The sequence below is a fragment of the Pseudorasbora parva genome, chromosome 7 (genome assembly GCF_024679245.1).
Source record: "Pseudorasbora parva isolate DD20220531a chromosome 7, ASM2467924v1, whole genome shotgun sequence".
Lineage (NCBI taxonomy): Eukaryota > Metazoa > Chordata > Actinopteri > Cypriniformes > Gobionidae > Pseudorasbora > Pseudorasbora parva.
In genome coordinates this window covers 22,150,309-22,176,166 of record NC_090178.1, presented here as the reverse complement: position 1 = coordinate 22,176,166, position 25,858 = coordinate 22,150,309, and the positions used below count along the sequence as shown (strand labels likewise).

General features: G+C 37.2%; 1 protein-coding gene across 2 annotated transcripts; it reads left to right on the top strand.

The window, feature by feature from the left end:
• Positions 1–937: 937 nt before the first annotated feature.
• Positions 938–20,032, top strand: stx17 (syntaxin 17). 2 transcript variants are annotated; one of them, XM_067448589.1, is made up of 8 exons: positions 938–1,047; positions 5,961–6,147; positions 6,446–6,511; positions 13,066–13,291; positions 13,396–13,505; positions 13,588–13,638; positions 17,391–17,477; positions 19,300–20,032. In XM_067448589.1, the coding sequence occupies exons 2-8, from the start codon at positions 6,022–6,024 to the stop codon at positions 19,534–19,536; spliced, it is 903 nt and encodes a 300-aa protein (XP_067304690.1). In that variant the 5' UTR covers positions 938–1,047; positions 5,961–6,021; the 3' UTR covers positions 19,537–20,032. The 2 variants fall into 2 exon arrangements, with proteins under 2 accessions (XP_067304690.1, XP_067304689.1); XM_067448588.1 differs by lacking the exon at positions 938–1,047 and adding an exon at positions 1,551–1,689.
• Positions 20,033–25,858: the final 5,826 nt, after the last annotated feature.

The window sequence follows — 25,858 nt, the reverse complement described above, 5'->3', positions numbered from 1 at the left end:
TAAATATACAAATGTATTAATTAGGTCATATTTAATTCTATAAACTATCCAAATCAAACTAGCCAAATCAAATTTTGTTGCAATATTGTCCTGTTCAACACTGTGAAGCTGCTTTGAAACAATCATCATTGTAAAAGCGCTATATAAATAAAGTTGATTGATTGATTGATTGAACTCACTCAAATAATGTATAATGTAATATGATAAAATGTAGCGTACGCATGACTGGAAAAAACGGAGGCGGTCGATTGCGGCATAAGAAAAAGCTCAGCAAAAACAAGGCATCTCCAAGCTACGCCTTTGTTTTGAATAAGTGACCTCTAGTGGTGAAAAATTACATTCTGTGCCTTTAGTTACTTTTGATCAATTTTATGCATTCTTTACAAAATCTTATTGACAAAATCTTTTTAATGGAAGCGTATTTAAGAAAAAATAAAATAACTTAGAAAATATATAGTATGCAAATTGTAATATATAATCTATAAATAGCCTACATTTTTTATTTTTTATTTAGGCTATAAATATGCATACAAAATACATAAAGAAAATAATAATAATACACACCTTTTCTTTGTAGATTTGTATTGATTTATTATGATAGTAAACAGTCAATTTGAGAGCAGAGGAGTGATTATCAGTCATGTAGATATGGTGGTTTGTAGGCTACCTGTAAAAGAGGTTTATGAAACTTGTCTGCACTGTGGCTTTTCACGCTGGTTGTGTGGGTGATTTCTTTGTAGGTTCTTTTATAAACTGAAATGGTAGTTACATCTCTATGTCATTCTGTTTGTGTTCCTCTGTGTGGCTGGAAAATAAACCCATAGAGCCAGAGCTTTTCAAAAAGCCTTTGGGAGACACAGAAATAAAGATACCCAGAGAGCGCATGGGAGAGAGAGAAAAGGAGGGAGGGAGCACACCGTGGGCTTTGGTTGGATCTCGGTGCTCACATGTGGTTAATCCGTTGGTGTTGGTTGTCCTTAAAGCCGGAAACACTGATCCTTGGGAGTCTGAAGAGCAGGTGCCTTGTGCCTGAACCCTAATTATAAGGTCCTAATATATTTGCATACACAAAAGATAATAACTCATATTACTTTCTTGCATATTTAATATGCATACTATGCTTAAAAGGCCTGGAGTAGTATTTGCAAAGTATACTGTGATTATGTGGTGCAATTATTTTATCATTATCATACTGTTATACTCATATAACTTCCTCAATCCAAACCTCTGGAAAATTTTGTTGTAGACTTTCTTGGCAAAAGATAGGCTATGTAGGCTACTGTGCATTTTTACACAGCTCATTGAAGATATTGATTTGTAGGAAGATTTTTAGGGGCATCTTAGAAACAGCAGTAAGCTATGTTGCAACTCCACACCTCGAACACTGAGTGAGTTTGCCTATAATGACCTATCTAACATTACACCTTAGTTTAAGTCATATCAAATTATGTACAGTTTTGCTATTTAATGTGAAGCATTAAGCATTTTCGAAACAAAACATTGCTTGTTTGTAAAGTAAAATTTTCCCAGCACGTTTACTCTTTTAAAACAGTATTCGTTCCGCATAGCCGGACACATTTTGTCGTTGCACATAGCAAAAAGCGAAACCACTGTTTACAAAAACAAAGTTGATGACAGCGACTAAAATCATCGACAGCAGGAGATCGCCGTGTACCATTTTCTCGACAGGTAAGGGAAGAGTTATGTGAAACTGTAGACAGTCACAGACAAAGTGGTTTACAATCACAGCGTTAAGAATGAAGTCTCTGGGGGTGTAGCAAGCTAACGTTAGCTGAACTTAGGACAGCTGTTTGCCCTAGGGATTTTATTAATATTGATTATTAAAGGTAAAATGTTAAATTAAGTCCCGGTTTGTCAACTAACAATGATTTAACATCCATATCTCACTTACACGTGATTTATTTGACAGCTGACATAATGTGACAGTTGCAGTTTAGTATCAAATTGTGGTCTACATGTTTTCTACTCGTGGGTGTTTCTGCAACTACGGGCACTTTTAAGTCCCAGCAGTGAAATTTTAGATTTATGTTAAAATTTGTCATATAATGCTTTATAAATATATTCACAGTGCCATTACACACCTTGACAAAAAATATAATTACTGAGTAATGTGATTTAATATAATATTATGAAGCGTTTATAGCTCAAAACACCATTTTTGTTAGTGTCCCACACCTGTGGTCTCAATGTTGAGATACATAACATAAGCTAATTTAATTAAAATTTGATATTATTTCAAATGGACTTGTTTAATATACAGATTCATTTAAATCATCTTAAAATTATTTGTATTATTTACTGATCATTTTTATGATTTTTTGAACTAAATGTGCCTGTCCCACACTTTTGAGTCCTTACCGCAACAATGAAAAAAAACTTTTATTATGAAATGTCATCAAACACAAACAAGTCTAGTTTTTATAGAAACAGAAATTATCACTTGAGCACATTGCTGACAGACTGGGCCACTACACTACCTCACTCAGAAGATGCCAAAAAAATAAGGTAAACATGATCTTTTCTGCTCTAGTATTTATTGTGCGTCCTTACCATTCAGCTTAATAACTGTGTATTTTGGATTGCATTCAAAAAATAAATTTAAATTACTGTTGAATTATTGTATATCAAGATGCTAAGAGTCAAAACTAATGTAGTAGGCCTTGCTAGCTGCAATTAGCTAAAATATTAGCAAAAATGTCATTACCGCAACATGTCTTTACCGCAGCAAATTTAGGTGTTGCGGTAAAGACCTTGTGTCGCGGTAGAGACAAATTCAAGGTTTACTTTACATTCTTTTTAAATTAAATGACAGTATTAGTACTGAAATATATATTATATATATATATATATATATATATATATATATATATATATATATATATATATATATATATATATATATATATTATAGTAGGTACGGAAAGTATTTGTTATATTGCAGCCATTTGCTAAAATCATTTAAGTTCATTTTTTTCTCATTAATGTACACACAGCACCACATATTGACAGAAAAACACAGAATTGTTGACATTTTTGCAGATTTTTATAAAAATCTAAACTGAAATATCACATGGTCCTAAGTATTCAGAGACTTTGCTGTGACACTCATATATTTAACTCAGGTGCTGTCCATTTCTTCTGATCATCCTTGATCCACACCTTCATTTGAGTCCAGCTGTGTTTGATTATACTGATTGGACTTGATTAGGAAAGCCACACACCTGTCTATATAAGACCTTACAGCTCACAGTGCAGGTCAGAGCAAATGAGAATCATGAGGTCAAAGGAACTGCCTGAATAGCTCCGAGACAGAATTGTGGCACGGCTCAGATCTGGCCAAGGTTACAAAAATATTTCTGCTCCACTTGGCACTGTGGCCTCCAGAATCCTTAAATGCAATACGTTTGGGATGACCAGAATCCTTCCTAGAGCTGGCCGTCTGGCCAAACTGAGCTATCGGGGAGAAAAGCCTTGGTGAGAGAGGTAAAGAAGAACCCAAAGATCACTGTGGCTGAGCTCCAGAGATGCAGAGCTGGGAGAAAGTTGTAAAAGTCAACCATCACTGCAGCCCTCCACCAGTCAGGGCTTTATGGCAGAGTGGCCCGACGGAAGACTCTCCTCAGTGCAAGACACATGAAAGTTTGCATGGAGTTTGCTAAAAAAACACCTAAAGGACTCCAAGATGGTGAGAAATAATGATTCTCTGGTCTGATGAGACCAAGATAGAACTTTTGGCCTTAATTCTAAGCGGTATGTGTGGAGAAAAATATCACCAGCATGGTGGTGGCAGCATCATGCTGTGGGGTGTTTTTCAGCTGCAGGGACAGGACGACTGGTCGCAATCGAGGGAAAGATGAATGCGCCCAAGTACAGGGATATCCTGGACGAAAACCTTCTCCAGAGTGCCCAAGACCTCAAACTGAGCCGAAGGTTCACCTTCCAACAAGACAATGACCCTTAAAATGTTCTTGAATGGCCCAGCCAAAGCCCTGACTTAAACCCAATTGAGCATCTCTGAAGAGACCTGAAAATGGCTGTCCACCAACATTTACCATCCAACCTGACAGAACTGGAGAGGATCTGCAGGAGGAATGGCAGAGGATCCCCAAATCCAGGTGTGAACAACTTTCCCAAAAAGACTCATGGCTGTATTAGATCAAAAGGGTGCTTCTACTAAATACTGAGGAAAGGGTCTGAATACTGAGGACCATGTGATATTTCAGTTTTTCTTTTTTAATAAATCTGCAAAAATTTCAACAATTCTGTGTTTTTCTGACATTATGGGGTGCTGTGTGTACATTAATGAGAAAAAAATGTTGTGGTGAGATGTTGTTAGTGCTATGGGTTTGTATTATTTTATTACTAAGGTTTGTGCAGCATCAACTTTAGGAGACAATGTTTTTAGCACTTAACTATCCATTAATTTTTGTTTGTTTGTCCCAAAAAAAAATAAAAAAATAGTGTACTGTGCTAATTAACTGAGACTTCTTACAGCTCTTACAGGTTGTTGGCCTTGTTTGTTTCGTTGCTTCTATTGCTCTCCCCTTTTTTGTAAGTCGCTTTGGATAAAAGCGTCTGCTAAATGATTAAATGTAAATGTTTTTAAAGTAGTTAAAAGAGTTAATTAAAAGAGTTATTTAGTAGCATTTTTGCAGTATCTTGCATGCAATACCTGTTTCTTTTACTGTTGTTCTTTAGCCTGTTTTTGATTTCGTGGCACTTTAACAGTGTCCTTACCGACACAAGATGTCATTACTGCAGCACTGCTCTTTTTCTATTTTTTTCACATTTTCATTTGCAAAAAAAATATTTTAACACTTAAGCTGACATGATTTACACATTGAAATTGCAAAATCTGTTACAAAAAAAAAATAAATGTTAAATTTTGTGCGTATGGAGACAATTGACATCTAAGGTTACTGTAAATTTTTTACATGGCATAGAAAAAAACATGAAATTCCCTATTTTGTATATTATCATTTTTATATCAGTATTTACAAAACTGTGTAAAATTTGAAAAAGCTATTTAAATATGATATTTTTTTTTAGAAACAAATAAAGGAAAATGTATGAAATGAACGTTATTGTAACGTTGCGGTAAGGACACTTTTTAAGAAGATGACCCCAAAAACATAAAAAATAAACATGTTCCAGATTAAAATCTTAATGACTACATTACATTTTGTGTACATTGTTATGTGTATTACAGACCATGATGGTTAAAATGTAAATTCAAAAAGGTTGATTTTTTAAAAATTGGGATAGTCAAAAGTGCCCGTAGTTGCAGAAACACCCTCATATAACATAGTAGTAATACCATGTTTTTGGACATATATATTTTGGACAAAAATCAGTTATCCAATGGTACTGATACTTTATTAAAGAACCATTACCATCTGATACTATAATTGTTGCATGACAACGTCCCAACACTTTTTTTTTTTTTTTGCTGTCTCATAGAGAAAACATTTTTAAATGTAAAAAAAAAAAAAGAAAACTCAATTTACATTTCATCATGTGTTATCTTCAATCATATTTTTGTATTAACAATTTTGGTAACACTAAGTTACACTATAGCACTGTAACTGTAACACTGGTTCCAGTTGTACTACATTAGGTATCATAAACTAATGATAAAAAATACTTCTGAAGCATTAATTAGTCTGTTAATGTTAATTGCAACATTTTGAGTTTTATCTGTTATTATTTAATAGACTTGAGTTAACATAAATTAACAATGAACAGTTGCATTGTTATTAAGTTAACAAGTTAACAAAGATGAATAATACTGTAACAGATGTATTTCTCATTGTTAGTTAATACATTAACAAATGTTAACTAATGTTATAGTAGTGTTACCGTAACTTTTTATAAAATGTTACAAATGTAATAACATTTAATTTTTTGTATTTAATATAGTATATATATGACTCTTTTAGAGCAAGACTGAGTATGAATGTTAAGCTTGTGACCTTATAAAAGAGGTCAGAAGAGACAGTCATGATGGCGGAAGAGGGTGGTAAGCTACCATTCCGGCGCCTGGAGCCCCCCATTCTGAAATTCATTAAAGTGGCCATCCCCACTGACCTGGAGAGACTCCACCAGCACCAACACAACATAGAAAAGGTACAAACACTCACACAGGAACAGCGACAGCAAAGCCCAGCATATGGTCAACAGAGAGAGCCATGTGTCTGTGTGCGCGGTCACCATAGGGAGTCGAGTGCTGAAGATCTCATGGTGTATCTGAAATCTTTCCCAGTCAGTCTGCTTGAGCAACATATAATAGGATAACAGGGTATTTGGAGGGCTTGCATAGCCATGGAAACCTAGATGATTGTGAAATACCAGGCTGTGATCATGAGATTATTCAATGTCCATAAACAGTTAAAGCTGTGAAATTAATTGAGCTTCCTTGTTGCAGTTTCAGAGAAGCAGTCAGTGGGACAAACTGCACCAAGAGCACATCAACTCCAGCCGCACTGTCCAGGTACAACAAAGTTGTAACATAATGATTTAAATGGAAAATTATGATGGTGGACGATAAATAAATATTTCAGTGATTATCGGGATTTCCAGAAATCATGGCAATTAATAAAATCTTAAAAAGTTATGAAAATGTCTATAGTTCATTAATGTACCCTTTCATAGTTACAATATCATTCAGAATTTTGAAGACATCTATGTTACAGAAGATTACTATGTCATTACAATAAACCTGATTCCAAAAAAGTTGGGACACCGTACAAATTGTGAATAAAAACAGAATGCAATGATGTGGAAGTTTCAAATTTCAATATTTTTTTCAGAATACAACATACATGACATATTAAATGTTTGAACTGAGAAAAAATGTATAATTTTAAGGGGAAAATAAGTTGATTTTAAATTTCATGGCATCAGCACATCTCAAAAAAGTTGGGGCACGGCCATGTTTACCACTGTGTGGCATCCCCTCTTCTTTTTATAACAGTCTGCAAACTTCTAGGGACTGAGGAGACAAGTTGCTCAAGTTTAGGAATAGGAATGTTGTCCCAGTCTTGTCTAATATGGCTTCTAGTTGCTCAACTGTCTTAGGTCTTCTTTGTCACATCTTCCTCTTTATGATGCACCCTTACGCACAAAGATCGTTCCAGATTCTCTGAATCTTTGGATGATATAATGCACTGTAGATGATGATAACTTCAAACTCTTTTCAATTTTTCTCTGAGAAGCTCCTTTCTGATATTGCTCCACTATTTTTCACCGCAGCATTGGGGGAATTGGTGATCCTCTGCCCATCTTGACTTCTGAGAGACAATGCCACTCTGTGAGGGTCTTTTTATTCCCAATCATGTTGCCAATTGACCCTAATAAGTTGCCAATTGGTCCTCCAGCTGTTCCTTATATACATTTAACTTTGCCGGCCTCTTACTACTACCTGTGCAAACTTTTTTGGAATGTGTAACTCTCATGAAATCCAAAATGAGTCAATATTTGGTATGACATTTCAAAATGTCTCACTTTCAACATTTGGTATGTTATCCATATTCTATTGTGAATAAAATATAAGTTTATGAGATGTGTAAACTATCGCGTTCCTTTTTTATTCACAATTTGTACTGTGTCCCAACTTTTTTGGAATCAGTTTGTATTTTTTAAATGCTGTTCAATTTGAACTTTATATTATCAAAGTATCCTGAGTAAAATGTATCATATTGTCACAAAAATATTAAGCAGCACAACAGTTTTCAACATTAATAAAAATAATCATAAATGTTTCTTGAGCATAAAATCAGCGTATTAGAATGATTTCTGGAGGATTATGTGACACTGAAGACTAGAGTATTTATTATTGTAGAAAATAGAATGTTACAATTTTTACTGTATAATGCATCCTAGTAAGCATAAGAGACTTCTTAAGTCAAAAATACTTTAAAAAAAAAACCTTACTTACGCCAAACCTTTTGAAAAGTTGTGTATGCTCATAAAATATGTATCATTTCTTATGGTTCGGAAAGTCATGCTTGCAAAGTGTGGGACAAATACCATTAACTGCAAGGATGAACTTGGCTGCAGATTGTGTTTATTCATATGTGTTGTTTCAGTTCACAGAAAATGTCTTTCCATTTTATTGTTGGTTTTGTTGATGTTCTCAGGGTAGTGAACTGGTTTGAAAACATTCCCATGTGCCACAAGGCACTGTGGAATGTTGCTTGGACAAAACATTCTTAGTGATGTAACTGGCTGTTGCTATGATTAAATTGCATAATAAATCTTCACATCATATGGGCACAGTTCAACCAAAATTGAAAAATTGTTATCTTTAACTGTAACCTTGTATGACTCTCTTCCATGAAACTCAAAAGATGTCTGAGCTACAGTGGTTTTCAAACTTCTCGTGCACTATATTCCAAGTCTTTCAAGATTTGTGTGAAAAACAGACTGAAATTGAAATGATGGTTAACTGAAAATCGCAAATTTCATTATATAACAGCATTGTTCATTGTAAAAGAGCAGCATTCTGCTATAAATAAAGTGGCTCTTTAAAAGCAACAATTATTGAACAAAAAAGAACAGTAATAATGTTGTTCGGGTTTAATCCAGGATAAACTAAAGATTAAAAGAAAGTGAAGCAATCTGTGCATCCAAAAATTTATCTGAACGTGATAAAAAGATCTCATAACATGCTGTCTTACCTGTTCTGATACAGCTGTGAGTGTGTCTATATATTAAGTAATGTTTGACTCAGACCTCTGGTGTATGCCTTGGTGTACGTATGATGTCTTTTCTCTTCCTAATGGCCAGACAAGCATGCAACCTGTGTGTTAATGTCTCTGAGAGTCTGTCGTTGTCTCTCTCGGGGCAGTCCTTGGCGTGTGTTATGTGCTGTGAGTGTGTGTGTGTGTGACCTTAGCACCCAGTTCTGGTCCCCCCAGAGATGCCAGAGAGCTTTCCTGTGTCCACCACTGCAGAGAGCATGTGAGAGCCTGCAAGTGTTTCTGTGTCAGCGCGATGTGGACGACTGACAATAGACGGAAACAAGACAGACATTGTTAAAGTAGCTCCCAAGGGAGAGAGAGAGAGAGAGAGAGAGAGAGAGAGGAAAAATCCTTAAGACTGCTTTCATCAGACACCTATAGAAGGTGGATTGAGAGGGAGAGTTGATTGTGCTGACGCTGATGAAGATTTATGCTGTCTTTCAGATCCTTATTGTCCCCATCCTTTATTACAATGCAAGCTGCATATGTTATTAATGTTTTAGCGTTCTGTGTGTGTGTGTGAATGAGTTAAGAGGTATGATCCTGAGGATGATTATTCAGAGTGTGAAATGAGTGCAGTCGAGCGGAACACTTTGATTGGCCGGCTGTTAACTTTGACCTCTGTGTTCAATACATATGAATTGATCTGTAATCCCTGCTAGATGTCTGCTTTCAGACGTGAGCCGACAGGATCTGTCAAAGCACCATTTATTTGTTTATTTATAACTTCTGTTTTTTGTCAAGATCTGGTTTGGAATTAATGAGAAAATAAATCATTACTGGGTTCTCACGCTTATAGAAAACTTGCATATATAGAAAAAGAACAGAACCCTTGCATCTCGATGTGGAAATACAGTATTAACCTCTTTTAATGTTTAAAAGCGCTCAGCTCTCTCTGCTGATTTATATTCTATTAGTTGGATTTTGCTGTTTGGGTAAATTGGGTGTAAAATTAGTGTAAAATATCAGTGTCTGTTGAGTCAATTTAAGAATAATATTTTTTTTCTTCTTTTTTTTAAATCTAGTAACAACTGTAAAGGTCATTAGAAAGCAATGGGAATTAATTGGTCAAGATGTGTAGTAATCCTGTGTTTGTTATGAATATTTGTATATTTAATTCAATTTAATTTAATTTTGCACTCTCAATTCAAATGAGTCCATGATTTACTCACCCTCAAGCCATCCTAGGTGTATATGACTTTCTTCTTTCAGACGAATACAATCTGAGTTATATTAAAAAATGTCCTGGCTCTTCCCAGCTTTGTAATGGCAGTGAATGGAGGACTAGATTTTGAAGCCCAAAAAAAAAACACATCCATCCATTCTAAAAGTATTCCATACTTCTCTGGGGGGTTAATAAATGAAGCGAAGCAATGCATCTGTGTAAGAAAAATATCCACATTTAAAACTTTATAGACTAAAATAACTAGCTTGCGACCGTCTGCTGTGCGCATCGCTTTATGGCAAAAGGGTAACCCCTGACCTGACATATTTGAGGAACATGCACGCACTGAAGATAGAGCAATTTAAAACCCTATCTGTTTGAACTGTGAGAGGCGTCAAAGCTTACGCTGCTCTTACATCGCATCATGAGGTTACTTGTTTGGGGTCAGCTTGCATAGACTATCTGCCGGAAGCTAGTTATTTAAGTTTATAAAGTTTCAAATATGGATATGGACATTACTTTTATAATGTATGGATGCACTTTTTTGGGCATGATTATAAAGCCTGGAAGAGCAGATTTTTTTTAATATAGCTCAATATAACTCAGATTGTATTCGTTAATATAAGTAATATACACATATTGTATTCGTTAATATAAGTCATATACACATGCTGGTCATATAATTAGAATATAATCAAAAAGTTGATTTATTTAACTAATTCCACTCAAAAAGTGAAACTTGTATATTATATTCATTCATTACACACAGACTGATACATTTCAAATGTTTATTTCTTTAAACAAATTTAATGATAAAAACAACTAAGGAAAATTCCAAATTCAGTTTCTCAGATAATGTCAAGATTACTTAAGACCAATACAAAGAAAGGATTTTTAGAAATCTTGGCCAACTGAAAAGTATGAACATGAGCATGTAAAGCACCCAATACTTAGTTGGGGCTTCTTTCGGCTGAATTGCTGCAGCAATGTGGCTTGGCATGGAGTCGATCAGTCTGTGGCACTGCTCAGGTGTTATGAGAGCCCAGGTTGCTCTGAAAGTGGCCTTCAGCTCTTCTGAATTGTTGGGTCTGGCATATTGCATCTTCTTCTTTACAATACCCCATAGATTTTCTATCGGGTTAAGGTCAGGCGAGTTTGCTGGCCAATTAAGAATAGGTACTGGTTGCTTTGGCACTGTGTGCAGGTGCCAAGTCCTGTTGGAAAATAAAATCTGCATCTCCATAAAGTTGGTCAGCAGCAGGAAGCATGAAGTGCTCGAAAGTGCTTCATCTCAGGTGACACACTTCTGATGCTTTCTGATATTCAAGAGTGGCTTAACACAAGGAATGCTCCAGCTGAAACTCATGTCTTGCATACGTCTGTGCGTAGTGGTTCTTGAAGCACTGACTCCAGCTGCAGTCCACTCTTTGTGAATCTCTTCCACATTTTTGAATGGGATTTGTTTCACAATTCCCTCCAGGGTGCAGTTATCCCTATTGCTTGTACACTTTTTTCCTACCACATATTTTCCTTCCCTTCGCCTCTCTATTAATGTGCTTGGACCCAGAGCTCTGTGAACAGCCAGCCTCTTTTGCAATCACCTTTTGTGTCTTGGCCTCCTTATGCAAGGTGTTGATGGTTGCCTTTTGGACAACTGTCAAGTCAGCAGTCTTCACCATGATTGTGTAGCTTACAGAACTAGAATGAGAGACCATTCAAAGGCCTTTGCAGGTTTTTTGCGTTAATTAGTTGATTAAAGTGTGGCACCAGGGGTGCTTCTCAATATCCCTCCTCGTTTCCTCGCTCATCCGTCCTCCATCCTATGACCTGGAAACCGATGGAGCTCAGCCATCTTGTAGGACATCTCAATTCTCTAATTGCACTGCGAGGAGGCGAGGATCGAGGAGTGAGGAGCTTCCTGAGGAGTCATGAGCGAGGATACACTGGAGTATCCTTTGTGGAAGTGTTTTATCGACTAAACGTGACGCAAGTATTAATTCTCCTCCCCCTTCATATGTGCCACAGTTTATTCATTAGTATTAATATGTTTACATGTACAAGACACAAATGTATGTCAAATAATAACACCTGACAGTTGCAGAATTAAATCAAAGCACAAGAAAATGAAAGAAACAAATAGAAACTAATACTATACAATGAATACAAAGCAGTTAATAACTGGAATTCGTTGTTGATAATAACTGGTAATAATAATGAAAATATGGACAAATGTGGTATTTTGTGAAGGCTGAAGCTTACAATATAAATAGTTATCGCTAATGTTCAAGAATCCAGACTAAATCCAGCGGTGCAGTCATCATTAACTGATGCCGCTTTAAAGTGACGTTAAAGGGAGCGAGGATATATTATTTCACTTGACTCAATTCCTCCGTCCTCGCGTCTTTTCCTCGCATCCCGAAGGGGTGGAGCTAAGGCGCGAGGAAAGGAAGCTAGGAAAGGAAACGAGGATGCACAAATAAGAATTGGGAAGCACCCCAGGTGTCTTCAATATTAAACCTTTTCAAAATGTTGTAATTTTCTGAGATAATTAATTTGGGATTTTCCTTAGTTGTCAGATATATTCATCCAAATTAAAATAAAAAAACATTTGGAATATATCAGTATGTATGTCATGAATCAATATAATGTTCACGTTTTACTTTTTGAATGGAATTAGTGAAACTGGAATTAGTGGAATTAATCAACTTTTTTGATAAATATTCAAATTATTTGACCAGCACCTCTACACCTAGGGTGGCTTGAGGAGTAAATCATAACTATCATTTTTGCGTGAACTGTCCCTTTAAGCTTAAAACTGATAAATTTAAAGTTGCCAAACTTAAACTGAAGAACATGAAATTGTCAGTGAATGAGAATGTATCTGGATAAATGTGCATTTAGTTGTACTTGCATGGAGAGAAAAAAAGAGTGCAAGGTTTTGGGTTTCAGATCTTTGACAGTACTGGGTTGGATCATAGACCTAATCATTCAGAGTGTTATATATTCCATATTGTTATGTATCACATTTTTGCTGTTCAAATTAACAAGTTAAGGTTGTATAGGAGGGACATACTATAGGTTTTGAATGAAAACATGGATCCACTTTTAACACAGACTTTCTTTTATTTCTCTTTGTAGCAGTTGCGATCTAACCTGCGGGAGATGGAGAAATTGTGTGGGCGGGTCCGTAGTGCTGATTCTGAAGCTCTGGAACAACTTGTTCAGCCAGTCAGGGATCGAGCCTCCACTGCCATTCAAGAGTTCCTGCAGATTCATTCGGATGCTGTCAATAGGCCTTGCTTTCATGAAACTATCAACACAGACTTTCACGAAACTCTCGGCACTGCCTCAGATAAATTGCACAGTATGTGTTTCTCGGTGTGTCTTAGTTTTATTTAGGTTTTAGCTTAGTTTTATTCACTTAGTTTTAGGGTTTGCAAGCATTTTTACTTTCATGTGATGGGTTAGGTGATGGTGATGCAGATGTCCCTGGTTCCTCTGTCACTCAAACACAGCTGCTCTTGCCCCAAATCCCTCCCGAACAGAACGCCGCTGAGTCCTGGGACAGTTTAGCTGAGGTAACACTTACAAACACGTAAATATATTTGAATAAAAAAAACGTAAGTATGTATGTGTGATTTTTGTGGTATGTTTGTTTAGGACCTACTGGAATTGAACGGCTTAGTGCAAGAGTTCTCCACGATTGTTCATGTAAGTATCACACATCTATGGAAATTATTCATTCTTTGTTTTTTGGAAAGAAGGGAGAGACAGCGAGAAACGATGTATGGTTGTGCATGTGTGTCGATAAAGGTTGCTGACCAAAACCCTTAAGTATGGCAGAGCTGTCAGACAAATGGCTTTGTTTCCTGAGAGCCAACATGGTGGTATTATTGATCCCATCAGTGTGTGTGTATATGTGTGATTGAGAAGACATAGAGAGATTGGTGACAGTCTGTCAGCCATGTGCTAACCAGTGAGGATTAATGAGAATCCATGCTGTATAACAGCCGTTATTAGAACAACATGCAATTGGAAACTGGGTGTAAAAGAGGAGAGAGCATGTGTTTTTCGGGGAGTGCAGACAGTGTTATGATTCTAGGTCTGTCACCATAAGGGCGCAAAAGGGGGCATTGCCTTCTCAGATATGATTTGTGCACCTTCAGTTCTATCCATCCATCCATCCATCCATCATTCCATCCATCCATCCATCCATACATCCATACATACATCCATCCATACATACATACATCGGAAATGCTTCAAAGAAATGCTTCAAAAATGTACCTTTAAATATCAGATATTCAGATTATTGTGTATGTTTCTTCATGTGCAAGTAAAATGGCTGTCGCTAAACACTTCACACCCTGTTGGGGAACGATGATGGGATCTGGATAGTGGTAAGTATAATATGATGATAGCCAGCCTTATTAGCGCTTACCTCTCTGTAGAGTACACCCACCGTATCGTTTATTCCGTTAACACTGAGCCACAGATGAACCCAGGAGGTCTACTTGTGTGACTGTGTGTTCTCTTGAGCATCCATACAGCTTGTGAGCAGACGGTGCTGATTACCGTCTACTCCTGAGGGGAGGGAGGGAGAGAAAAAGAAAACCATCGATAGCTTTTGTCATTAGTGAGTGTCTTAAAATAGTCTGTTTACAGAGTTAAGTGGGAAGGTGTGCTTGGATGACTAATAAATAAATGCTTATTGGATTTTGATTAGCGATGAGTGTTTTGGCTTGTCCATCAGTGATACATCGCATAATTTCATTAACAGAAACAAGGCTTAATAAAACTGCCTTTTTGCCACACCTGCTAATGGCCAGTGACTTGAGAGAAAATGTACTGGCCAAAAATATTTTTTTACAAGTCATGAAACAGGCAGTTATGACAACAATATTTTAGATACTTGTGAAAATTCACAATCCAATTCTAATTTTGATGCCACAGCTAAAACTACTAGCTTAACTAATATAAATTGAATAGCCTACATGTTTTTTTAAGACAAGTAAACAGCCAGTTATAAAATAAGAACAAATAATAAATTACAAGAAATAGCACAAATAAATAGGCTACAATACAAAAACGATACAAATGAAATAAACAGGGCTCTTCAAGAAGTTCTAACTGTTTTTAGATGCTGTTGGCTAATAAAATAATAGGCTAATACAATAAATAACACTGCATAGCCTTCATATCCTAAGTTGAAGAGCAGTGAGTGAATTTTTCCCCATGTCCTTTGTTGTTTGATTAACGTTAAGAAAGCAGCAGGATTATTAGGATTCTGTCTCTTTAAGATCGAATGCATGCACAGATCATGTTTTCTTTAGCAACATACATTCACTTAAGACATAACCGACTATGTTAACTAGGATACTCACATTTTTTCATATATTGTTGAGTGAATTTGTCCTTTCAAGTGCAGGAAGGCAAGAAAGAGACTCCGCGCTGTCAGACGGGGCTTCAAGGTTTGCGATTTAAACATCGCAATTTAAAAATCACGATTCGATGTTTAAACTACTCACATAGTGCATGAGTAACAAATTCTCTTTTGTGTGTTCTAGTGCTTGAATATTTACATTGGATAGGATGATTTAGTAATGATGCAGTACTGACCTGTCAACTGTACAGAGCGTTGTTCACGTTCAAACATTGTTATTGTAACTCATAAAAATGTCGCCAATGACGTTTTTTACACGCATTTGCCACTTAGCGAATGTTATTATAGGCCCTGATTGAAAGGGTATTCAATCACACGGTTATCTGTCTAACTAACTACAGTCCTCCCTCTATAACAACTTCAACTCTTCTGGGGAGGCTTCCACAAGGTCGAGGTCCGCAGTCATTTTGAAACAGGAAGGGGCCATTCCCAAATTGTTCCCACAAAGTTGGGAGCTGGGAATTGTCCAAAATGTCTTGGTATGCTGAATGGGACCAAGCCCAACCCCTGAAAAACAACCCCACACCATAATTCCCCCTCCGCCAAACTTTACACCCAGACTCAGACAACCCAGAATCGTCCATTATATGGGCAGACAGAGAAGCATGATTCGTCAGTCCAGAGAACACGTCTCTACTGCTCTAGAGTCCAGTGGTGGCGTGCTTTACACTACAGCATCCGACACTTTGCATTGCACTTGGTGATGTAAGGCTTGGATACAGCTGCTCAACCATGGAAAACCATTCTATGAAACTCTCAACACACTGTTTTTGAGTTAATCTGAAGGCCACACAAAGTTTGGAGGTCTGTAGAAATTTGGCGACTTCTGCACACTGTGTGCCTCAGCAGGTAGTGACCCTGCTCTGCTACTACTTTGAGGCTGAGTTGCTATTGTTCCCAGTTGTTATCACTTTGTTATAATACCACTTACAGTTAGCCATGGAATTTTTGTCTGTCTGTCTGTCTATCTGTCATATGCATATACATTATAGGATAATGTCATGCAGTTTGAAACATTACTGATTGGTTATCCTTTTTCATCCCATTCTTACTGATGCTGTCAAAATTTCACAACTCTGATATAACTATGCTATGCTATCTATGTTGCCCAGCTACATAACATTTTGTGACATTTAAATCTGCAGAATTTACAGCAACAATGTCTAATAAATCACAGAAACCCATATGTTTTAAGGCTGCACGGCATAAAACACATATAGAAGATCAACACATATAAGATTTAGTGGCAGCGCAGCACCGGTCCGATAGGGACAGTTCATCAACTGATCTGAAACACTCTCAAACTGGCCCTGGGCCAGCAGGCCATCCTTATTGTTGAGTCCTGAGAAAGCACACTCAGACACATTTACATACACACAAATTATTTCAAAATGAAGAGGAAGAGGAACACTAACTTTACAGTCGCCATGAGCTGCAGAGAGCAATGCAAATACAGATTTCTTTTTTTACACACACACATGCCACACAGGGGCAGGTGCCAGGCTCATGCAACTCTGTGCCGGAGAGTTAAAGAAGATTTTTCCAGCAGTCTCTATTGTGTGTGTTTATGTGTGCATGTGTGTGTAGTGATTACTTTGAGCTCACACTGATTTAGACAGAGAGACAGCTGCCACTCTTTGAATATTTTATAAGCTTCCGACAGACCACCCAGTTACCCCCGACAACCAGCCCCCTCCCATTCACCCTTCTGTCCCAGCACTCGAACCCCCAGCTACCTACTACTAAGATTACTGATCATGTCTTTGTTTGCATTACTATTGCTATTTATGAGGTGTCTTATGTTTTTGATGGGATAAGCTTTTGAATTTCTTTCATTATATAATTGTAGACCCATATATGGGCAGTTGATATGATGCCAATTTGACATGCCATATAAAACTATTTTAAACAGCATTTTTCATTCAAGTCCATTTATCAACTACTCATATATACATATATCTTGTCTGGACTTTGCATGTGCGTATGTGGACATTCTGTAACTTGCTTCTTTCTGTCTTAGGCTCAGCAGGAGAAGATCGACAGCATTGAGGCGAATGTTAGCATAGCAGCTGCTAATGTAGAGGAGGGGACCCAGAGCCTTGGGAAGGTAAGGGGAGAGGGGACACTCCTGCTAGGGGATCGATTCCACTCTACCCCCCTGCTTCTCTCGGCCTACCCTGCCATCAGCCTATTGATCCCCCTCAGAGCGCAAGGAAACCACAATTAAGAGAGAGTGAGAGATAGAGAGAGAGAGAAAGAGAGAGAGAGAGAGGGGTGGCGATGGTGGCGGAAGGCATGGAGTGGAGAGGGATCGATGTGTGTTGGTCGGCCCCTCACAGGGAGTCGATGTGTGTGCGAGCGCATGGAAGTCTAAAGAGTGTAAAAGAGAGTCTATAAACAGCATTCGAGTTCCTGCTGGGGGTTCGATACATATGCACACACATACACATGCCACGGAGTGCCAACTTTTGACAGAAAAAAGCATGGGCCGTGTGTGTTTGCGTGCAAACGATGGTTTGTATGTGTTTTATTGATCGAGTCTCAATTGAAATGTTTCTCTTTTTTGGAGTTGAGAGTTAATGCAGTTCTATTGAGCATTTTGTCTGATGCCCGTGTAGAAAGTGGACCCACCTCTGTGACTGCTGAAAAGGACAGGGGGTGGTCAACAACACACACACACACACACACACACACACACACACACAGCTAAAGACATATTCTGACACACACACACACACACACACACACACACAGTCCTTAAAGTGCTGGCTCAGGCAGATCCAAATAACAGGAGTTGCTTCCTCAATCTCTCTCTCCAAGCATAATTAACTGCTCAGTTAACCCTGCCTTGTGAATATGATTAGATGACAGAGAACGAGAGCATGAGAACGGGTGAAAGAGAGATGAGAAGAGAGGAAAGGTGGCATTTGATGGACGACCCTGCCTTTAAAGTTTACATATCTTCACTGAAATTAAATTGCGTGTGCGCGTGCCGGGAGGCTTGTTTCGTTGTGCTAATTAAAGAATAATCTGGCTAAAGGAGTTTTTCTTTTTACCTGATAACAATTCATTTACCAGCTCCAGTTTGATCTGCACACGTCCAATTTCACCGTGGCTTTTTTTCAGATCTCCGATTAATATTGTGCGCGTGTTTACATACGACTGCATATGTTCCTGTTTGGATGGAAACCGGACATGAAAGACTTTATAATTGTTTGGTTATCAGAAAAACAGCACATGAAAAGTGTGTTAGTTCAAACACCGTTTTGGAATATTGATGCCACCTAAATGATTAATTTCTCACCTGTCTGTTGCTTTCCTGCACATAGCATGTAGGTCAATGACATGAGGTGACTTTTTTCTAGTAATACATATATAAAGAAAATGCAGTTTACACAGCGAGTTTATTACAGATCTGATATGATGTATCTTATTTATTTTTTAGGTAAAAAGTGAAAAATGTCAGGATAATTTTCCTGATATCATAATGAAGAAAAAAAGCCTTAAAGGAATACAATTCTTGACAATAAAAAACTTTATTTAGTTTTTTTTATTATTATTGTTTGTATAATAATAAAAAAAAAAAAAAAAAAATATATATATATATATATATATATATATATATATATATATATATATATATATATATATATATATATATATATATATAATAAATTAATAATTTTAAATACATTTATATTTCCTATAATATATTTGGATTTATTTAGCTTGACTGCTTATTAATATTTGAAAATTCATGTGGTGCAACAAACATGCAGGCAAATGTATAAAAAACAGTATTGTTGTTTAAAAAAAATAAATGATAAAAATTGTATCAATTGTAATATATTAGAACATATTTTTCCTTTATTGTGGACACACTTATTGACCCATGTATACGTTATATTTGTTATGCTCTTTCTCCACAGGCGGCTCGTTTGAAGCTGGCGGTTTTGCCCGTGGCAGGTGCGGTGGTGGGGGGAGTGCTTGGGGGGCCACTGGGACTCTTAGCGGGATTTAAAGTGGCGGGGGTCGCCACTGCAGTGGGAGGTGGACTGCTTGGTTTTGCCGGGGGCAACATTATCCAACGAAAGAGGAAAGAAAGAATTGACCTGCAGCTACAACAGCTTAAGAGCAACAACAACAGTAAGAACGACACTCAGTGACATACTCGAGCACATTTGTTTTTGTCGAGGAGGCCACGAGACGACGGTGTTGCCGACCCACGCTCGTTCTGAAATACCAGACGCTCAACATACACACATAAAGCAACCACAACTGCAGAATAACTCCTACATGCAGTGCAAACCTGCATATGAGAAGTGCTACACAAAGTGGACCTGCCAATTTTACTTTTGCCTTAACCCATCAGTCATTTCTATGCCAAAGCAAAAAAAGGCCTTTATCTGATCTGCTGCCAAACAGCTGATTGACCTTTGTAGCAGTAATGTAACTGTAGGTGTTAGAGGTGGTTAGAGATTATAGGTAATAGGTGATTGTTGTGTAAGGGTTTATTATTTCACTGTACCACAAGATCTGTTATATATACTGGGGATTTGCAGTCAGTGACATGGTCCTGTTTATTACAGTTATGCAGGTTTTGTTATGCTTAATGTTACCGTTTACCACACAATCCCATTATAAATACTTAAAATGCCCCTGTTCTGTCTTAACTATGATGGATTTCTTTTTAATCTTTTTAATATGTTATGAGATTTAAATGAAACTACTTTATAAGGTCTGTATGTATCACAACATTCATGGGTATGAGAATGGATGCAAAGCACAGTAGTGAGAAACTCAGTACAATAAAAAACAGTCACACATCATTATCAATGGGAAATTATGAAATTCACAGTAATATCTAGTTTCCATAGCCCGTAGAGCTCCAAACCATGAATACTTTATTTTGCCTTAACCAGTGATATTTTGATATCTCATAATGTCTCAGGCTGCTTAAAATAAGTACAGTTTTAATTAATTGTTGTGACACTTGTAAGCCATTGTAATAAATAATCAAAATACAAATTAATGATTGTTTAAATATTTATAACACAGACGAGGTCTTTATAGCAATACTTTACACAACGCTACATTTTTACAGGATAAGTTGAATTATAATTGCACATTGGAGAAGAAAATTTGCCTCCTTGGTAATTTTTTGTGTGAGCTGTTATGGTGGAAATATAAATGAAAAAATTCTTCATGTTTGATTTCTTATGGTCTTTCTTAGCGGTTAAAGGGATATTTCACCCAAAAATGAACGTTCTGTCATCATTTGCTCACCCTCAAGCTGTTCCACACCTGTATAAATTTGTTTGTTACAAATTGTACAATTGTGAGGCACCATTGACTTCCATAGTATGGGAAAAAAAATCTATGGAACAACAGCTTGTCACTGGGGCAGTACTGTTAAAAGGACATCTTTGTACCTTTTTCATCCTTAAAATGTGCACATTAGTACTTTAGAGTAGCAATATGTACCTTAAGGTACTGCTATGAACCTTTTAGGTGTAAAAAAAGGTACAAAGATGCCATTTTTGTACCTAAAGATCCAAACGTTTTTGAGAGTCCAAACGTTCTTATACCTTTCTTTGTGTTCAGCAGAACAAATAAATATATACAGGTTTGTAATGACATGAGGGTGAGTAAATTATGACAACTCTGATCGAAAACGCTTAGGTTTAGATAAAACCCTTCCAACCTGTGGCTGCTGGTGTATTTCATGTGTCTTTCTGTGTGCTGCTGGGGTGGCTGATAGATTTGGGTGAGGTTTCCCTGTAAGGCTTTGATAACACAAGCCTCTGAGAGGCAAATCTAATACTGAAATCAATGCACTGTGAGACCTCCTTCAGCACAAACAACATTTGAATGTTATTTGATTATGGCCCCAAAGGACCAGCAGAAAAGAACAATAGCCTTTTATGGTTTATCGATCCTTATTTTAGTTTCACTTGTCAAAAGCAAAGTGGAAAATAAAATGCTGTCTGTTGTCAAACACTTGTTCAGTCCTTTCGCATTCGTGGTGCTGGCTCACTCAAAAAGGTAGGAAGCACATTGTACACTTGATTCAGTGCCATTTGGAAAGCTCAAAAAGCTTCTTGTTTTTGAAAAACAATGTTGAATCTGTTTTTGTCCTGACTTGGAGCCATGGCCGCTGCCCCCGGTCTCACGCGTTGTTTTTGGGGTGAGCATGGGGGATCCCCTTAGAAACGCGGAGCTGGGTCTGAGATGCACACTGGCCCCCACGCCTTCCTCATATCACAACACACTGGACTTCCCCTAAGAAGGGGCGAACAAACGTCTCCAGCAGCACATGCAAGCCACCCTGTGCGTGATGCACAAGTGAGATAGCCCAAGTGCTGAGCTCTGCATGCGTTCGGCTTTGCTGCTCAGGGAGGGAAAGTCCCGTGCGAGTGACCTGCACACAGCCCGAGTATCAGACACGTTGCACTTTCCATATTCTGTGCGTATACTCAATCGCACACTCAAGTGGAAAACATGGCAGGCCATCTGTGGTGCGCTGTGATGTAATCTCCATGTCGTGATGTCATGGGTTCCTGCTGTAGGCGGGAAGATGTTACATGACATCAGAGAGACTTTTTCTTGTGTCTCCTTCAAACACCCACTTCAGATCATTTCCATTTTACTATAAAGAAGTAAGTGAAGATAAAAGGAATCTTTGATGTCTGAAGATAAGAATGGAGGGGAGAAAACATAGTCACAACTTATCCGTGTCCCTGGAATTTAGAAACTTAGTTTATAGTTGAAAATGGCTATAAATATTTCATAAAATATTGTGGAAAGAGTAGTATGTTCTATGTTCAAAGCTGTTTTCCCCACACTTCTAAATACCAACCAATCATTTTGAGTAGCCTAAAAATATCTGCTGTTATAAAAATGTACTAAATATTTAACATTTAGAGGTGTTATTAAAGGGGCGATGAATTGAGAAATCAACTTTCCCTTGAGCCTTTGATATATAAAAGGTCATGGTAATATAAGAATATCCTGTACAGAGGTTTCTGAAACAGGAATATCCTGTTTCAGAGCTGAACACTTACTTGTAAGTAAAAGAAAAGCTTTTATAGACACCAGGCCCAGAAAACGAGGCTCTCAAATCAATGACGTATTAGAAGGGTGAGACTATTGCTGCCTTCACATGCTATCGGAAGTTTCCTACTTCCCACTTCAGAAGTCGTGATTACGAGCTCGTTGTGTTCAGGTGCTATGTTGTCGGAAAGAATGGAGGACGCCAGGTTCATACTTTTGTGCGTCTTGGGAAAATGTTATTTTAACACTATAGCCATTTCAGTCATTTCCCCGGTCCCAGAAAATCATAGAATCACTGGCAAACATAGCAGCACAACACGAAAGCATATTGTTTATAATTACATTTACAATAAAAGCATAATGTAGACAAGGTAAGGCTGCTAAAAAGACTAAAATGGCAATAGTTTTCAGCCATACATGATCCTATTGTATAGTTACTTTTACCACACTATCTAGATAGTCAGCTTGCTCAGTATTCTGGAATGATGGTCAACTAGATGCGATTTTCGATGTGTTTAAAATACACAATATGCTTCAAATGATTATTAATTTATGTAAATGTGTACTACTTTAATGACAAGACAAGACAATTAAATTGTTATGAGAAAAAAACGAATAAAACACCTGCCACAGCAGAAATTCGTCTCCCATCTGCAAATTTTGACGGTTATGCCACGGCCATCTCGGGAACTTGGGTATCAAAATTATTTCCGAAATTCCCAGTGGTAAACACGACATCAGAGGGCGTTCATGTGCAATTTTTAACTGGAAAACTCTGCTTCTGTAGCCCCGCCCACCGACTCGTGGAGCTAAACGAGCAATAAACACATTGAAGATAGCAAGATAATCGTTTGTAAACAAGATTCAGGTCCACACCGGACAGACATATCGAGATCATAACACAATGCTGTGCCTTCTATATTTGATACGACAGGAATGGTGCAGCACACTTATGTGAGTAAAACATGTTTTTATATGCGATAGTATTGCATTGTTACAGATTGTATTGATTATGTGTATGTGACGTATCTAACAGAACAGCACGCTGTCACAGGCTGGAGAATCCCTTATTTTTTGGTTCACTGCGATTCGGGTTCAGACTCCCAGGGCTCGCAAAGCCCAACGACACACATCGGCAGGCCGGTGAACCTTAAATAGTAAAATAACATTGTTTTTTTTTATCTCCATTTTGTGTGTGTGTGTGTGTGTGTGTGTGTGTGTTTCACGCTTATATCCAACGATCGGGTGGGCCAAGTGATAAAAAAATCAATCAATCACGGGCGGATCAGATATAAATCATTGTGTTTGTTTGATAGATATGTTTTGAGACAGAGCCCCATCAGAGAATTATTACAGCGGCTTTCAAAGCAATCCCTCCCTCATGTGAACAGTCATATTTTTACAGTCTATGATGTGAAGATGACAGGGGAGCTGAAGCTCATTAAATATGCAAATCGTATCCAATCCTAGCCGTGGGCGTCTTCCGTGCGGCACGCCCATCAAAACCCAGCATTAAGGAGAGAGCCTCAAAACCAGTGTAGAAAATAGCCTATTACTACTTATTAGTTATGTTTTTTATGACGTCATAAGTTGACCTCAGACAACATTATAAAAAAATATAAAAAGCCAGTTCATGACACCTTTAATTAATAGGTAACATTTGCTGTTGTCGAGCTGGTCACTAGGATTCTAGTTTTTTTTTCTTTCTCTTCATAGGTATAAAAATGGATAGAAGACCTGAAAATTCTGTTATCATTTATTTATGTAATTTCAAACCTGTGACTTTCATTCTGTGGAATTGTTTTTGTCCATTTACTGCCAGTCAATGGGGTCCAAAATAAAACACTGGATTGTATCCTTTTTCCAGAATATGTATTTTATGTTCCACAGGGGAAAAAAGTCATACTGGTTCACAATGACATGAGTGTAAGTAAATGGTGATAGAATTGTACTTTTTGGGTAAATTGTCAATTACATTTTAGAATATAATATAAATCTAAGATTGAGTTTGAGTATGTTTATGCAAAGAAGACTGAAAACTGAATTTAACATTATTTTAGATAGATGGCAGTGATATTTTAGTATTTATTTAAATACTTTTATAGTTTTTCATTTTTTTTTTAATCTTTAAGTTTAAATTAGATTCTTTAATATATCTATATAACAACTTTAGTTTATTTATTTTTTTCCGTTTTAGTCTCTTATCTTATTTAGGTTAGTTGTTCAGGAAACATTTATATTACAAGTTTTTCATCTGATATTCTTATTTCATTCCAGCTTAACTTTTTTTTTTTTTTTTTTTAACCAAAAAACAAACAAACACACTTTTAAAAGTTAATAACAACACTGGTGGACAGTAGTTTATTTTCTAAGATTTTATCCCAGAAGCTTAATCAGTTTATTTGTCAATAGAAAACGTTACTAAGTGGCAATAATACAACTGGTAACCTTTATGTATATAGAGCTTTATACAATCCAGATTGTTTCAAAGCAGCTTTCAGCGATAGCAAAATGCATGTTCATCTGAAGTCAGTTCATCATTGATTCAGTTCCGCTGAAAAGATCACCAATTATATTAGTTCACTTCATCTATAAAGCATCGTCCAGCTCAGTTCAGACACAGCAGTGTCAGTACAGTCAGATTAATAATATTGTTAAATATGTCCCCAAATAAGCAAGCCAGAGGCGACAGTGACAAGAAACCCAAAATCCATCAGGTGACCAAATGGAGGGGGGGAAAACACCTTGGGAGACCATCTAGGCTCAGTTGTGGGTGTTATGTGTTATGATTTGTGTGTATGATATGTGTAAGTGTTATGATTCAGGTCAGGTTATGTCACCTGTCAGAATTCAGATATATCAAATCTTCAGCTGGGGGCTCAGGGGGTCTGTGCGGTTCTTGTGGTCTTTGCTGAGGATCTGTGCCGATGGCTGAAATGTCGACTAGGCCTTTCTCTATGGATTGTTATGGATTGCTAGTTATTTGTCTAGTCTGGATTATCACAATCTCTCTCTGTTGACAACTCCGTCTGAAGTTGCTGCATGCACTCTTTAGTGTCTGTGAGCCTTGTCAGTGACATTTGGATGATGCTGCTGCCCCCACACTCTTAGAAAAAGAAAAAAAACCTTTAGCTCATCACTGGGACAATAACAAGGCACTAATATGGCTCCTTTAGGGGTCGGTAAAGTACACAAGTTTAACTTTGAGAATACTGCCCCAGTGACAAGCTATTATACCCCTAAATGTATTATTTTTGCACACATACTGAGTAGTTTGTGATCTGTTGACTTTTTGACACACACATCTTTACACTGAGATCATGACACATTTTATGAAAACACAACTGATTACACAAGGCTTTTTGAGCAATTACATTCTTTGTGTCAGTCTCAGTTTCTTGGTTATCTTAAACCCTAATTTTTTTTCATCTCAGT

Bases quoted from the DNA above. Each gene is read 5' to 3' on its own strand.
- stx17 (XM_067448589.1), top strand. From the start codon at position 6,022: ATGATGGCGGAAGAGGGTGGTAAGCTACCATTCCGGCGCCTGGAGCCC. The intron at 6,148-6,445 runs GTACAAACACTC...TCCTTGTTGCAG, and splicing joins ACCAACACAACATAGAAAAG to TTTCAGAGAAGCAGTCAGTG. The intron at 6,512-13,065 runs GTACAACAAAGT...TTCTCTTTGTAG, and splicing joins ACTCCAGCCGCACTGTCCAG to CAGTTGCGATCTAACCTGCG.